This window comes from Phocoena sinus, chromosome 7, assembly GCF_008692025.1.
Source record: "Phocoena sinus isolate mPhoSin1 chromosome 7, mPhoSin1.pri, whole genome shotgun sequence".
In the NCBI taxonomy this organism is placed as follows: domain Eukaryota; kingdom Metazoa; phylum Chordata; class Mammalia; order Artiodactyla; family Phocoenidae; genus Phocoena; species Phocoena sinus.
Window position 1 is genome coordinate 43,912,341 of NC_045769.1, and position 14,251 is coordinate 43,926,591.

A 14,251-nucleotide genomic window follows, 5' to 3' on the forward strand; every position below is an offset into this window, starting at 1 on the left:
CTCTATCTGGAGTGTCCTTCTCTTCCTTCTGTGCCCTCAAATCTCATCTCTTCCCCAAAGCACTGGTTAAAATTCAACTTCCATGAAGCTTTCTAAAACTGACTCCAACCCAATCCAGGAATTTCAACAAACTCCAATATATTCATTTTAGAGGTAACAGTAATCTCCTTACACATATTTCATATGCCCCTGCAAATGTTTATATTGTCTACCCTGTGTAGTCAAAAGGCCCATGAGGATAAAATTCCTATTTTATCTTTCCAGACACCAAGCATTGTTTTCTTCATACAATACAATGACTGACAGACTAACCAAGAAACTTCTAAGAGAACTTCCTTAGGTAAGAAAGAGGATATAGGAGAGAGAATGATCTACTGAACAGAAACAAGGTTTTGTTGGCTGCCTTTAGAAGGCTCCATAGCAAGTTTAATAATGACTCCAACATATACATAGTGGATTTAAATATACCACCATTTAACTATGATAGCCCTGTATGATAAAACACTGGCTTGCCAATTATATCTTAGAAAGTAACTTAAGGGCTCACCTGTCCTTGGGGAAAGGATTTACTTTGCAGGCTTCCAGCAAAAATTTAACAACTTCAACATGACCTACATCGAAAACAAAACAAGCAGGTTTTAGTATTAAGTAGAAATTAAGTCTGAAAATAAAGAAATGAATGGTTCATATATTACCCTCTGCAGCAGCTACATGGAGTGCTGTTCTAGAATCGTAGTCTCGCTGTTCCATGTCCATGGCTGACAAAGCAAATCTGAAAATTTGTTAAGTATAGCTATTCATTATATAAAAAATTTAATTCACTTTTGTAACATTTCCTCCATCAGTTCAGTCTAAGGTCCTATGAGAAAGGTGTCATCCTTCACCAGGCTCACTAATGGGACACCCTGTTCAACCAGTACACAGACACCTTGAGTAGATGCCACTTCACCGTTCTTCCTTAGCTTTGCTCTTTTTGGATAAGAGGAAATGTTCACCATCTCTCACAGAATTAAGCTTCATTACATTATTGTCCAAAACTCAAGAATGGTGGCACAACGATACCCTAAATTTGTACCTCGGAAGGGCAAGAAACTTACAACTATACTAAAGTTAAATGTTTTCACTAAGGCTCCCATTCTTTAACATTTTACAGTCTACAAGTACTAATCAGACTTTAAAATTAAAAAAATAAAGTGCACATTTTTATTGAAATAAAGGTATGTGAGTTTAAGGTACACAACACGTTGATTTGATACATTTATGTATTGCAAGACGATTACCACTGTAGTGTTGGCAAATATTCATGTGGCATAATTTTCATTTCTTTTTTGTGAGAACAATTAAGATCTAGTCTCTTAGCAGCTTTGAAGTTTATAATACAGTACTGCTGATGCAAGTACTAATCACACTTTAAAATGAAGGTGGAAATTAAGCATAGACATTTTTCCACCTTAAAGTTCAGCTGCAACTCTCTACAAGAGACCTTATGTTAAGTATACAGTCCTATATGACCTTTCCAACACTGGGGATCTGCAGAACACCAAATACCCCTATTTGCCCATCCGCCTCACCTCCAAAGATGGACAGTGGTGGGTAGATGGAGATTGAAAAGTCATTGTCCAATTCCAGTAAAACACTAATACCAATTAGCCAGATTAATTGAACAGTTACCACTTGGGAAAACAGAGGACTGGGCTTTTATAGGAGGTTGAAAAGGAAAGACTGTACAGCGAGACTAAGGCACTGGAAGTGGGAACTTGATATAACTTTGGATCATTTTTATTAGAGGGAAATGGAAGTGAGACTTTATTTAGCTTTAAAGTGGCCCTGTGCCCAGAAGCAACTTCATAAACATCTGTAAGCCATATGCTCACCCACCCTGTTAACATACCTTCGAAGTGCAGATACATCTCCAGTATACGCAGCAAACAAAAGGTTTATCACCGACTTTACCTGTGAAGAAAAGAAAGTTGAGGTATCCACAGGGGAAAATAAATAAATAGAATGTACAACTGTCACCAGGTAAGTGACTTCCATGTGCTTTGAACACTTCAACTGGGTCACACACAAAAATTTATCATAAGTGTACTGCTGTAATCACAAAGAACACACGTGTGTTTTTTTCTTTTTAAATAGACGATTATGGGGCTTCCCTGGTGGTGCAGTGGTTGAGAGTCCACCTGCCGATGCAGGGGACACGGGTTCGTGCCCCGGTCTGGGAAGATCCCACATGCCGCGGAGCGGCTGGGCGCGTGGGCCATGGCCGCTGAACCTGTGCTCCGCAATGGGAGAGGCCACAACAGTGAGAGGCCCACGTACCGCAAAAAAAAAAAAAAAAAAAATAGACGATTATGAGGGGAAATCCAACAATAAAGAGACATGAGGGAAGGAATGGAATGATATCAATTGGCACAAAAGAATGGAAACTTCTGACCCGTGAAACACACATAGTTGGGGCAACTGAAAATTGGAACCTTTCTCATTTAGTATGTCTCAGTGGTGGGAGCTGACTTGTATACTCATAAAATTCACATCACATCATTATTAAAAACTAAGTCATGCTATATAAATGTCTAATCCCTGCCAACAATCCCTGTCCTCACCAATCACTGGCTTCTTTGGAAATCTTCAGCGACAACATTCAGTACTAATCATCTCAAACTTACCACACTTCAGTGAACTATACTTCACTGGAAAGGCAGTCTTCAGTTCAATGGCCAGGCAGTACCAATGGGGGCATTCTCAGAGCCTGTGACACTGCCTCAGCCCAAAAGGTGGATAGACTCCCAAAATATTAAGTCACTGACATTGAGTGCTCCAAGAATTCAAAGTGTATCTTCTTTTGATATTATCCACTTTCTTGTCACTAATTAAGGAAGAGGCTAGTTATCCTAAAGGTCACTGGATTTTGGTCGGCTTTCATAAAGACCATCCAACCCTGTTTTTGAGAAACCAAACTATTGAACATACACTGTTTGTAAATACTTCATAAATCCCCACTTTTGTCTTAAAACTTTGCAACTTCAACATTCATACCGATGATCCAACTGATATTGGACTCAGTGGTAGAAAACAGTTTACCTGGAGGGATGGAAAGTAACCCAGCTATCCCCAAACAAAGCCACAGCCCTGGAAGATCTAGATCTTAACCTGGACATTCTACCTTTCCACTACAGCTTCCCTTTCCCACAACCTGTGAACTTTTAAATCGAACTGGGACTAACCATTGCTGGACTTCCCTAATTCAGCATTTTCAAAATGTGTTCTGCAGAAACTAGTTCACAAAGGCGCCATGAAAAAAAGGGTTCCGTGATCAGCTATTTTCTTAAAATATTAAATCCCCTTCTTGGAGATACACAGCCTTTCGTATGCACATGAAAAGTTCTGCAGTACAGGAACTTAACCAGCTGAGCACACCCCCCAAATTTTGCTGCTACTTACTGTTATTTTTGAGATCACTCCAAAAAGCCTTGCTCTTAATCTTTCAGTCCATTAGCTTCCCTTCGGGCTACCCTTTACTACTCCTGCCCAGCCTGCACTCTGTCACTCTCCTACTAACCCCAAGTCAAGAACAGTTTTCTCAATGTGGGTGGGAGTTTAACAGAATCACCCAGAATGTTTTAAAAGTATATGTAAGCATCTCTCCTCCCATTTCTAGTCGTTCTATTCCCACACCTCAATTTGACACATTTTAGGGGATATAATATTTTGAAAAAAGTCTCCAGGTGATTTTGATATGCACTCTTCTGGGTCATGAACCATGGATTCAGGTGCCCTTAACGTTTAAAAATTGGATAAATTTGGAATTCTCAATTCCCTTGTGCTCTTGGGCCCACAGAAAAACACTATGGGCTATTACAAATGATTCTCCATATTTCCAACTGGTCTCTCATCACTGCTTGACAATTTTTTCTCTTATTGGTTCCCTTTTATACTTTATTCAGACCTTTAATACCAGTGGTGACCCCCAAAACATATGACCCCAACCACAACTTTACTAAGATGATAAATTATTTCCATCTCTCCTTCCTCTCTTACGCAAAACATCGGCTTCGAATACCTATTCTCTTTTCCTTTCCTCCTTTACTGGTTCCCTCATCTCTGCCTTAATAAGGACACAACCATCCTATTTTGAAAAACCAATATATAACCCCATTTTTACCCCCTTTCAGTGCATGTTTTCTGAAAATAGTTTATATTTTTAATTCCCTGCAAATTACCTTCATACCCACTATTACCTCGCAGTAGTTCCCTCAAAATCTTCAGCGGCCTTCCTTAGCCCTGATCCTTTCTGACCTCTCCAACATGCCCCGCCCTCACTCCTTGTCTTCCATAATGCTGATTACCAGGGTCGTCCTCCTGTTGACTGCTTTGCAGAATCATTTCCCACTTTCCACTGCCTGATAACACCCCCAAAGGCAGTCTCCGTACTTCTTGTTTATCAATGTAATTTTCCTCAAAGGTTTCATGTATCCCTTTGGGCAGAATGACTTCCCGATGCACATCTTTAATCTAAATCTCTATTCCTAAACCCTAATTCTACAGCTCCACTTGCTTGTCATGCTGTCACTTCAAACTCAAACTACAGAGAGCAAACCTCTCTGTAGCCCCAACGGCCTGGCCTCCAAAAGTCCATGTTCATCTGCCTACTTGACACTGCTCGAATTAGAATTTGATTTCCACCACCTTCCCTCACCCCAAGTTAGCTCCTCTTGCACAGTCCCTCATTCTGGGATGACACTACAATTTATCCAGTTGCTGAGGCCAAAAACTGAGTCATGATCCAGGGCTGCTGCATTTGATGGCACAGACTGAGCCCCCCCACCAGGATGCCTGGCCAAGTAGGCGTACTCAGCCCGTGCTCCTCTCACCTACCTCTGGTGCCCAGCGCCCAGGTATGTCTATGGGAGGAAGGGAGCCCTCTTCACAGAAACGTGCTGAGAGGGTCTGCTTACACCAAGAGGCAGAACTAGCTTTTTCTAATTCACGAAAACCGACCATATAGACTCTGGGAGTATTCCTGCATTCTATTTCATACAACCCACATCTAGCTCAAACGCATTTGCTCCACTTCCAAAATATATTTGGAATCCCACCACTTACCACCTCCATCACTATCACCCTAGGCTCTGAGTCACCACCTTATCTCACCTGGCAGACTGCCTCCTAACTGTTCCACTTGTTCAACTCTGCTGCCACAGGGATCTTTTGAAAACATAGATTGTGGCACTCCCAGTGACTTTCTGTGAAACCTAGAATAAAATCCAAACTCCTTACCATGGCTTTCACGACACCAAATGCTCTGTTCCCTGGTTACATTGTGCATCTCATTCCCCACCGCTCTGCCCCTTGCGGCTCTCTCCAGGCAGGTGTGTCTTCTTGCTGGTCCTCGGGGCACTCAGGGCCTACACTTGCTGTGCTGCTGCCTGGGATGCTCTTTCCCCAGGTAGTGGGGAGCCTCCACTCCTCACTTCATTCAGGTCTCTACTCAAATGTAAGCTCACTGACTCTAAAACATTGCCCTCTTTTTCATCACTCCTTATCCCTTATCTTGCTTTTCTCTGCAGAGGACTTATCATTATCTGACATATATACACTTACACACACACACACACACACACACACACACACACACACACACACACGTTTCTCGTCTCCCCTTCTAAACATACGGTCCAAGTAGGCAGAGACCTTGTCTTTTCTCTTCCCCACTATAACCACAGTGCCTACCACACATAAGTACTCATTAAATATAGGTTGACTCAAATCAACACACTGTACAAGTTAAACTTACACAATGTTATATGTCAATTATATTTCAATTAACCAGTGTTGACTGACTAAATCAATATTCTCTCCAGAAGCATCAAATATTCAAATTCCTACCAGCATTTGGGGATTAAATTGTAATCATTAATTCTTCTACCTCCCTTGACTTTTACTTCTTCAAATATCATTACCACATTTATTCAATCCTCCTAACTGGTGCCTCTGCTTCTAGTCCTTCTTCCACCCTCCAAAACCTTCCCACATACGTCTAATCATCTTCTCATAACGGTGCTGTAACCACTAAAGGTTTCTCAGCAAGGGAGTATCCAAAAAGAAAAAGAAAAAAAATCCCCAAATCATTCCTGATAAAATTTCAATTCATTAGCCTTGCATTCAAGATTCTTCAGTGTAAACCTCAACTTCAACAGAGTAAAAAACTGGTCTCTCTCACTACCCTTGTTTTGTTTTTATCTTAGTGCCTATGCTCCTTTCTTTGGAACATCTAGATTCCTAATCAAATCCTTCCCTTCCTGCAAGGGCTAGCTTGAAAGCCCCTTCCCCCAAGCATCCCATCCAGCATTCACTATCCACACAGCCTGTTGTCAGTTACCCACATAGCGCTTTGTGACAGCAAGTGCCAAGGAGTCATCAGTTACATACCTTCTGCTCCTACTAAACCATAGTGCGTACTATTTATTTCCTGAAAGTACCTTTTCACCACCCCTTTCTCACTGCAGTGTTATTCTTAATCCCTTCTCTGTGAGCCCTACACCAATCTCTTAAATCAGAAGTCATCTCTATTACATTTGCCTCACTATGGCACTATCACATATGGTATATTTACTTGTGTTTCTTATCTCCCCCACTACTCAAGAGAAATCCAGAATTCTTATGTGCAAACCATTGATATATTAACTACCCATAGTTCTTACTCTTTAAAATATATTATCCTTCTAAGCAATAAATCCTTGACCTATTTCAGTTACTGTATGCATGAACTATATCCCTTTTTAAAATTCTGTATTTAGACCAAGCAACTTTGAAGACATTTTATTGTATATCGTACATACCACTTAGTCACTTAATTATTCAATATTTCCAAAGCTCTAAAAGAAAATTCCTTATTAATGAGACCCAAGAAAGGCTGATTTTAGGGTATAATCCATTTCTTGAGGATATACTACTAACACTTTATTCACAAGCACGTTTCAGCTCACAGAGAAGTATAAAATGTGTCATTCACTCCAAGACAGAAAAACACTAGGAGGCAGCACATGCACAAAGCACCATTTAAAACTAAAACTACGAATGTCTCTTTAGCAAATAGCCACCTATATTTTTAAGGTTTGCATAAATCAAGAAATGAGCTATGAGTAGAACGCCAAGAAAGACAATGGAACAGTTTAACAGTTTTGAGACAGCAGATGGAGTGTTATTTCACTTAGGGACAGTCCACTTCGTGGCCTGTTACAAGAGTTCCACAAATACTCCTCAAACTGACACACCCTCTGGAATGACTGCTATGACAAACCAAACTGAAGGAGAGGACAATCTATAAGATGACTCATCCAACTCCAAGCCAACTGTTGCAAAGGATGTAGGTGTGCTAGCTACTGATCAAGCCTCATTCTCCTAATTTCCCAATGAATACTTGAGTTATATTAATTTTGAAATACCTGTCAAGAAGGCCAGGGTCCAGAAAACAGTGAGTTAACTAACAGAAGCTGCCAGAGGCATGGAGCCTGTGTTTTGATGAATCATTCCTCAGTACAAAGAAACAGAGCTTATACAGCAGAACAGTACCTCATGTAAATCAAGGACTCTGAGGTCTAATGTATGTCTCTGCCTAGCAAAAAGAAACTTCACTTGGGCAGGTAGCCACTAAAAATTTATAAATTAAACGTTAAGTTCTCCTTTTATTTGCAGATTTCCCAGTACTACTAGATTTTCCTTATCAAATATCTTTATCGGAACCTGCCAGAACCAGACAACCTTATCTTAGTTTATTTGTACAAAGTTATGACAACAGTGGAACAAAAATGTAACAGTTCATATGAGTTCATTTAACACTGGCATGCTTGGCATATCAAAATCATACTTTTTTTCCCAGAAAAGCTAGAAGCAGTTATAGATTCTACCAATTTTACAAGTCTAAAACATGACATTCCTCTCTCCAATCCTATCATTCTATTTATTTTGAGCCTGTTTAAAAGTTGAATTGCGTATCTTATGTATCTTCCTCCCAAATACCCCAATTCTGTACAAGTAGGAATTTTTAGAATTACATAAGCATATTACTTTGTATTTATAGTAATTTATAGTGAATGACCTTGAAAAATTCAACATAAAAATTATAACTGTTTTTAAACATCTTTGACAGGCTTGCTGTAAAATATATTTATTACTACCACTAAGGTTAAAGGCCTTGGCTCAAGGTCATATAGCATATGAATTAGTAATGTAGCTGGGATACATTTCCAATTCTTAATAGATCTCAGACTGTATCCAAAGGATAGAAGTAAACTAAAAGACTAAATAGCAATTTAACTTTAATCCATAAAGATCCTTTGCCTAAATACTGGAAGGAAGGAAGGAAATATGGGAGGACAGGAGTGGAGAAGGTAGAGGAGGAGAGAGATGAGGGAGGGAGGGAGGGAAGATGGGTACGTTGGCTTGACACTTTACTCCAAGTATCTTATTTCCAATTCTATTACCAGCTGCAAAACTGTGGTTTCCCTTGTTTTTCATCATTAGTTTCTGTCTTCATACAAAGACTAATTCGTCCTTTTGGAAAGGCTTTAACGAAAAAAAGCAGGTAACTGAAAAGCCATCCTTCTGTTCCTACTATGTCCAGTTTGACGTAAGCTGCTCTCTCATTTCTAGCTCACTACAGTATCTGTTGCTGTGGAACGATACTCTTCTCCATCTGTTAAATAAACCATCATCACTCCAGATCCGATTCTGTTTTAAATGCTTACCTCCAACTTGGCCTTTTATAGCCTTTTAATGAAAATAAATTTTCAGCCTTCTTTCATAAATATTTTTCTTAAAGTCAGGTTAAAAAATACAAGCCTGTATAGTGTAGCTAAAGAAAAACTTTAAATTTCCAGCAAATGTAAATTAACCACTTGCCAACAAGGTTAGAAATATAAACCTGTACAACATGTATGTGATCAAAGATATTCTCTCTTTCCCTTACTACTGAGTTTAACATTTGTATGGATGTGTAAAACGAAGTTATGATGAGACAGTCTGAGTATGAGGCCACATGTTCCTAAGCTCTCCAATGACTTATTCAGACACAATTATTAATATATAGTTGGCCTTCCATATCCGTGGGTTCCGCATATGGAATACAGAGGGCTGACTGTAAGCATCCTCGGATTTTAATATCTGTGGTGGGATATGGAGGAATCCTGGAACCAATCTCCAAGGATACCGAGGGACGACTCTTGCTATATATAGACAAAACTAATCCAACTGACATGATCAGAGGATTAGAGAAAACCCTTTATAGGAATAACAGTTCAGCAATTTCATGACCACATTTCCAAATTTCTACACAAATGCAGGAGGTTCTCATACTATAATTTTAGTAGAGAAGAATAAATCAAACAGTATATTTTACTCTAAAAGAGAGTATAGAAATTTCACTTACAAAATACAACCTCAAAATGGCAGCTCCAAACACTGCACTTTGCTCTCTGTCAGCTAAGTGATAGACTCTCTTAAGCATTACCATTTTCAAAATTTCTCAATGAGTAGATTAACTTGTAATAAATTTACTTACTCTTAAACTAAGAAGTCACAATTATATCAAAGAAATCTAACAACCCATGAAGACAAAATAATTAGGATTATATATTTTTTAAAACAAAATAGCTAATATATAGCACCTACTCTCCCTGGACTGAACTAAGTGCTTTGTTGTTGTCATCCCTGTTATTATTCAAAGGAACTTGAGCAAGGTAACAGTGCTGGTAAGTGGCAGAATGAGGGCTCAGGCGCAGTCTGTCTGACGCCAGGGACAGTGTTCTTTCAATCTCTACTCAGTATCCACTGGGCCAAGAGATTCCTAACAAAACCTGAGATGAGATTTCCTCACCAATATGGTACCAAGACTAAAATATGTTGTGATAGAAAATCAGAAAATAGCAACTAAGAAACAATTTATAGGGAAATCAGAGATACTAATTTTCTATTGAGGTGTTTTTAATTGAAGAGAAAATAAGGGAACAAAACAAATCATTCAATTCAGCCTATCAATACCAAAAAGGGAAAAAAGAAAGTATCTTCATTCTTTATGTTTAAGTCTCTAAAAATGAAATACGAGTTTTGGGTTAATGTGAATAGAGCAAGTATGACTGCTACAGCCTTGGCAGCAAATAAACTTCTTATCTCAGTGGCTCATATTATTGCTGGTAAATGCCAATGAATGGTCTAAAGATACCAATGGGCTCATAAGCAACCCTCCTTTTATATCCGAGTATAAAAGTAGCTAACAACATATCTTTGTGTGGGCTGACAAACAGCACTCTAATGAAGAAGCAAGCAGCAAACAGGAGAAATAAGCAGGGCAAAGGCAGCTATTCCTTTGAAGAACAAAAAGTGCCTTTTCCATTTGGCAGACCTAAGAGTATTTGTACTGCACTGACAACTATCAAAGTTTTATTTATATTCACTATCTTCCTTGTTCTCTTCCTCTCTTATGCAAATAAATATTTATAAAACTCTATGAAGATCAGTTAACATTCGTGTTCAGACAGAAAACAAGGTGCCACACTTCTGGCACGATAAAGTGTCATGCTTATTTACGATTATTATTAACGAAAAAGACGAGTACACAAAACTCCAAAGAGTCAAAGAAACTGAAAGCAAAGAGTAAGAAGACAGGAAAAAAAAATTGGTCACCAAATGCTTGTACACACTACTTAAAAAAAAATCAGGATCAGGGCCACTGGAATTACAAGATGCTATACTGTGTGGTATAAATTTAAAATAAGGAAATACAAACAAGTTCCCTGAGAGAGATAGGGTTCTCTTTCTGATGAGAAACAAAACAAAGTTTTGGCAGCAATAGAGACAGAATTATTTCAGTTTAGGGTTAAAGGACCTGTCTCTCCTTTGCATGCCCTGAATATTGCTACCACAACAAAGCAAGGTACATGTACATGACTACTCTACAGTTATTCCAACCACAATACATCCTTACTGATTGCTTTTAGGAAAAAAAAATCCCTCATTTTCATTGGTCTCCAGAGAGCCATACTTAAGTCTCTACATTCTTTAATGTTCATTTCACAGTTCTATTGTGAAAACTCCAACATGTGTGCTTTATGGACAACACACAGAGAACACGTACATTAAGGATATGTTTCTCTAGTGCTATGTACTTTTCAAAATGCTTTCAAAGACGTTCTAATTTGATTACTATTCAAGTTATGAGAACATATTACTCCCGCATATAATACAAGAAGCTGCTGGAGAACAGGATGTTTTTAAGACCCTCAAAAATAAAGCAATAGGGAATCCCCTGGCGGTCCAGTGGTTAAGAATCTGTGCTTCCACTGCAGGGGCCACGGGTTCGATCCCTGGTTAGGGAACTAGGATCCCACATGCTGTGCGGCACAGACAAAAAAATAAAATAAAATAATAAAACACAACAATGGAAGAATTAAACAACAGAAAAAAATACTTTTTAAAAAATTTAAAAATAGAAAAATAAAGCAACATAACATTTTATATATACATAATTAGGCCTTATCATGAGACTGTTTACACCTATCTATATTTAAACATTTATAATTCTTATCAGTAATACTTTATTCTGTGAAGCAAGGAGGATGGACATGACAAAATTATACCCAAAATTCACTTGTTAGTGTAATCTATATTAGTTGAAAATTCTTTAAGTAGAACCAGCTTCTAAAAGGGAAAAAGACCTTCTAGGTCTAAAATACCCTAAAAGCATGCCTTCTATGTAGGAAGGGTCTAAAGTACATTCGAAAGCCTACTGTTAAAATCAACTTCTGGTAAATGCTCTAAAACCCCTTGCCTGATCTTCTGCAGTTCCTAAGCCCAAATTTGGGATACAGCCATAGGATACAGGATGGGGTGGGAGTGGGAGGTACAACAGAACAGACTGCCAGGACCATAAATCTGTGGTTACCAACCTCAATAGTATTCTAACAATGTCACCATGTTTCCCTCAGCTCTCTCTCCCACTCTCCAAGAACAAACATTTCCTATCTCCTCTATGCTCTGAAACCTCACAGCCTCACTCCAATCCCACAACTCATTCTTAGCAGAAAGCCTTCTTTCATATTCTTCAGGAAAATGGAAACCAATGGACAGAAACTCTCTCAACCTCCTCCTACCATGTCTGTAAATCTACCTACCTGCCTGCTTGCCTCTCAATGACCTACTTTATTGGAGGAGATGCTCTTCCTTCCACCAAACCTAATCTTCCACTGTGCTGAGAGCTCCATCTCTTTCCAGGGATCTCACTTTATTGGCCTTTTCTTCTCTTTTGTATCTACTTCAAGCTTTCCTTCTTTACTTTTCTATCAGCAGCCAAACCTGCTCTACTCCAAATAGTTCTCTGACCTTTAAATCTCAAAGCCAATAAAATATTCTTAGAAGGTGGGGAGGAAGTTACCAATATTGTATTTTCTGAGTGCAAACAATAAAAACAATCCTACCATCTACTATTATCATTTACTAAATAAAAAGACATTGTTACACCAAAAGAAAGAAAATTAGGAGGGACATCATGTAAATGAACACTCCTCATCTTACTTAACACTTACCTGCTTTGGTACAGATGACTGCTCAAAGATTCTTAAAATACTTTCTTTGACTTCTGATACTACACTATGCTGGATTTTCTCTTCTCTGGCCACTTTCCCCAAACGGAGCCTACTACTCTACCTTACTTTCAAAATGGGAGTTCCTTAGGGTTCCTTCTCATTTCACACCGTCTCCTGGAGCAATCTCACATACCTCCCCACAGCTCTGAATCTACTCTTCCATGCTGACCACTCACACAATTCTATCTCCAGCTTGGACCAACCTCCTAATTCTAGGCCTGTATCTGACACTTACTCAACATCACTACTTGGATATCTCACAAATACAGACATGCCAAAAAGACGTTAGCTTTCACACACTGCTAATTGCCTACCCATTATCCATTTCCTACCCTGTAGGTATGGACTAACAGAATTTCTACTTGTTAGGGGTAGCAGTAAGCCCAATTAAAAAATAGTTCCCTAGATTCCCTTACATCTAGTCTGGCCAGTGTCAGATGGGTGTCTGGGAAACTTCTTTTACCTGATTTAGGTGTCACTCTTTCTTCTACTTTGACCATACAAATGAGGCCAAAAGTGAAACACCTATCTGGCAACTATAAGGTGGCAGGCATGAAGTCTAACATCCACACACTAAGGTTGGTCACAGCAGAAAGCATACCTTACTGATAGCACTAGTCCTGTATTATCTACCCCCAGACTTGTTATATTAGAAAAATAACCCCATTTGTCTAAACCACTGTTGATCAACCTCCTGATATCTGTAGTCAAATAGATCCCTAACTGTTATAACCAAAATTAATTTCTTTCTGTACTTCCAAAGTTTGCAGGAGCAAACTGCCCTATTGTTCCTACTAAAAACATGGTAGTCAACTTGGTATCTCATTCTTTTTCACCCACCAAATACTATCAACAAGTGCTGCCAATTTCATCTCTTAAACACATATCTGTCTACTTTTTCCACCTCTAATACCCTATTCTAAGGCACTACCACATCTCATTTCGGGCCCAGAACTTCAACTTTTGTCTCCTTCTAATCTGTTCCCACAGAGCAGTGTTTAAAGACCAAATCGTGTCACTCCTCTTCTTAAAAGTCTTCAAGTTTCCAACTGCACTTTGAATAGTCCAGAACTCTTAATATGGCATATAAAACCCTACATAAATGTTCGCCAAACTGTGTTCAGAGAAGTACCTGCAGCAGAAACACCTGGGATGCTTACTAAAAATGCAGATTTTAAAATCAGTCTTCGGGGTTGGGCTTCAGGAATCTCCATTTTAAAATTAGGACACTAACAATTCAGATGCACATTAAAATATGAGAAGGCCTACGCTTACATGATGTGATCTTATCTCTAAGACTCATCCAGGGCCAATCTCTGTTCACCTTGCCTCACATTTGCTTTCTTTCACCTTCTGAGATGTACTAAACTCCTTCCTGTCCTGGAGCCTTTAAACCCAGACTATCCTATTAATCCTACTCTGCCCTTCCTCTAACTCCTTCTAAATTTAACTATCGCCTTTCATGGAAAACTAACCATACCTCTTCATCCAGGTAAAATGCGGTCTTCGTGTTATACCCTCTCCTAGCACTCTACTCTGTACTTTTCCTTTCATTTATTACCATCATATTTGATTAGGATTTTTTAAAGAGATAAAATATTAAAGATACAGTT

General features: G+C 38.9%; 1 protein-coding gene across 5 annotated transcripts in view; it reads right to left on the bottom strand.

Annotated features, from left to right (window-relative positions):
• GLS (glutaminase) overlaps positions 1 to 14,251 on the bottom strand; it is an 85,730-nt gene that overhangs the window by 8,506 nt on the left and 62,973 nt on the right. For all 5 annotated transcript variants that reach the window (XM_032638666.1, XM_032638669.1, XM_032638672.1 and 2 more), the window contains 3 exons: positions 1,892 to 1,953; positions 696 to 772; positions 548 to 611 (listed from right to left, as the gene is read on the bottom strand). In XM_032638666.1, coding sequence (XP_032494557.1) covers positions 548 to 611; positions 696 to 772; positions 1,892 to 1,953 — 203 coding nt within the window. The remainder of the gene's footprint in view (positions 1 to 547; positions 612 to 695; positions 773 to 1,891; positions 1,954 to 14,251) is intronic.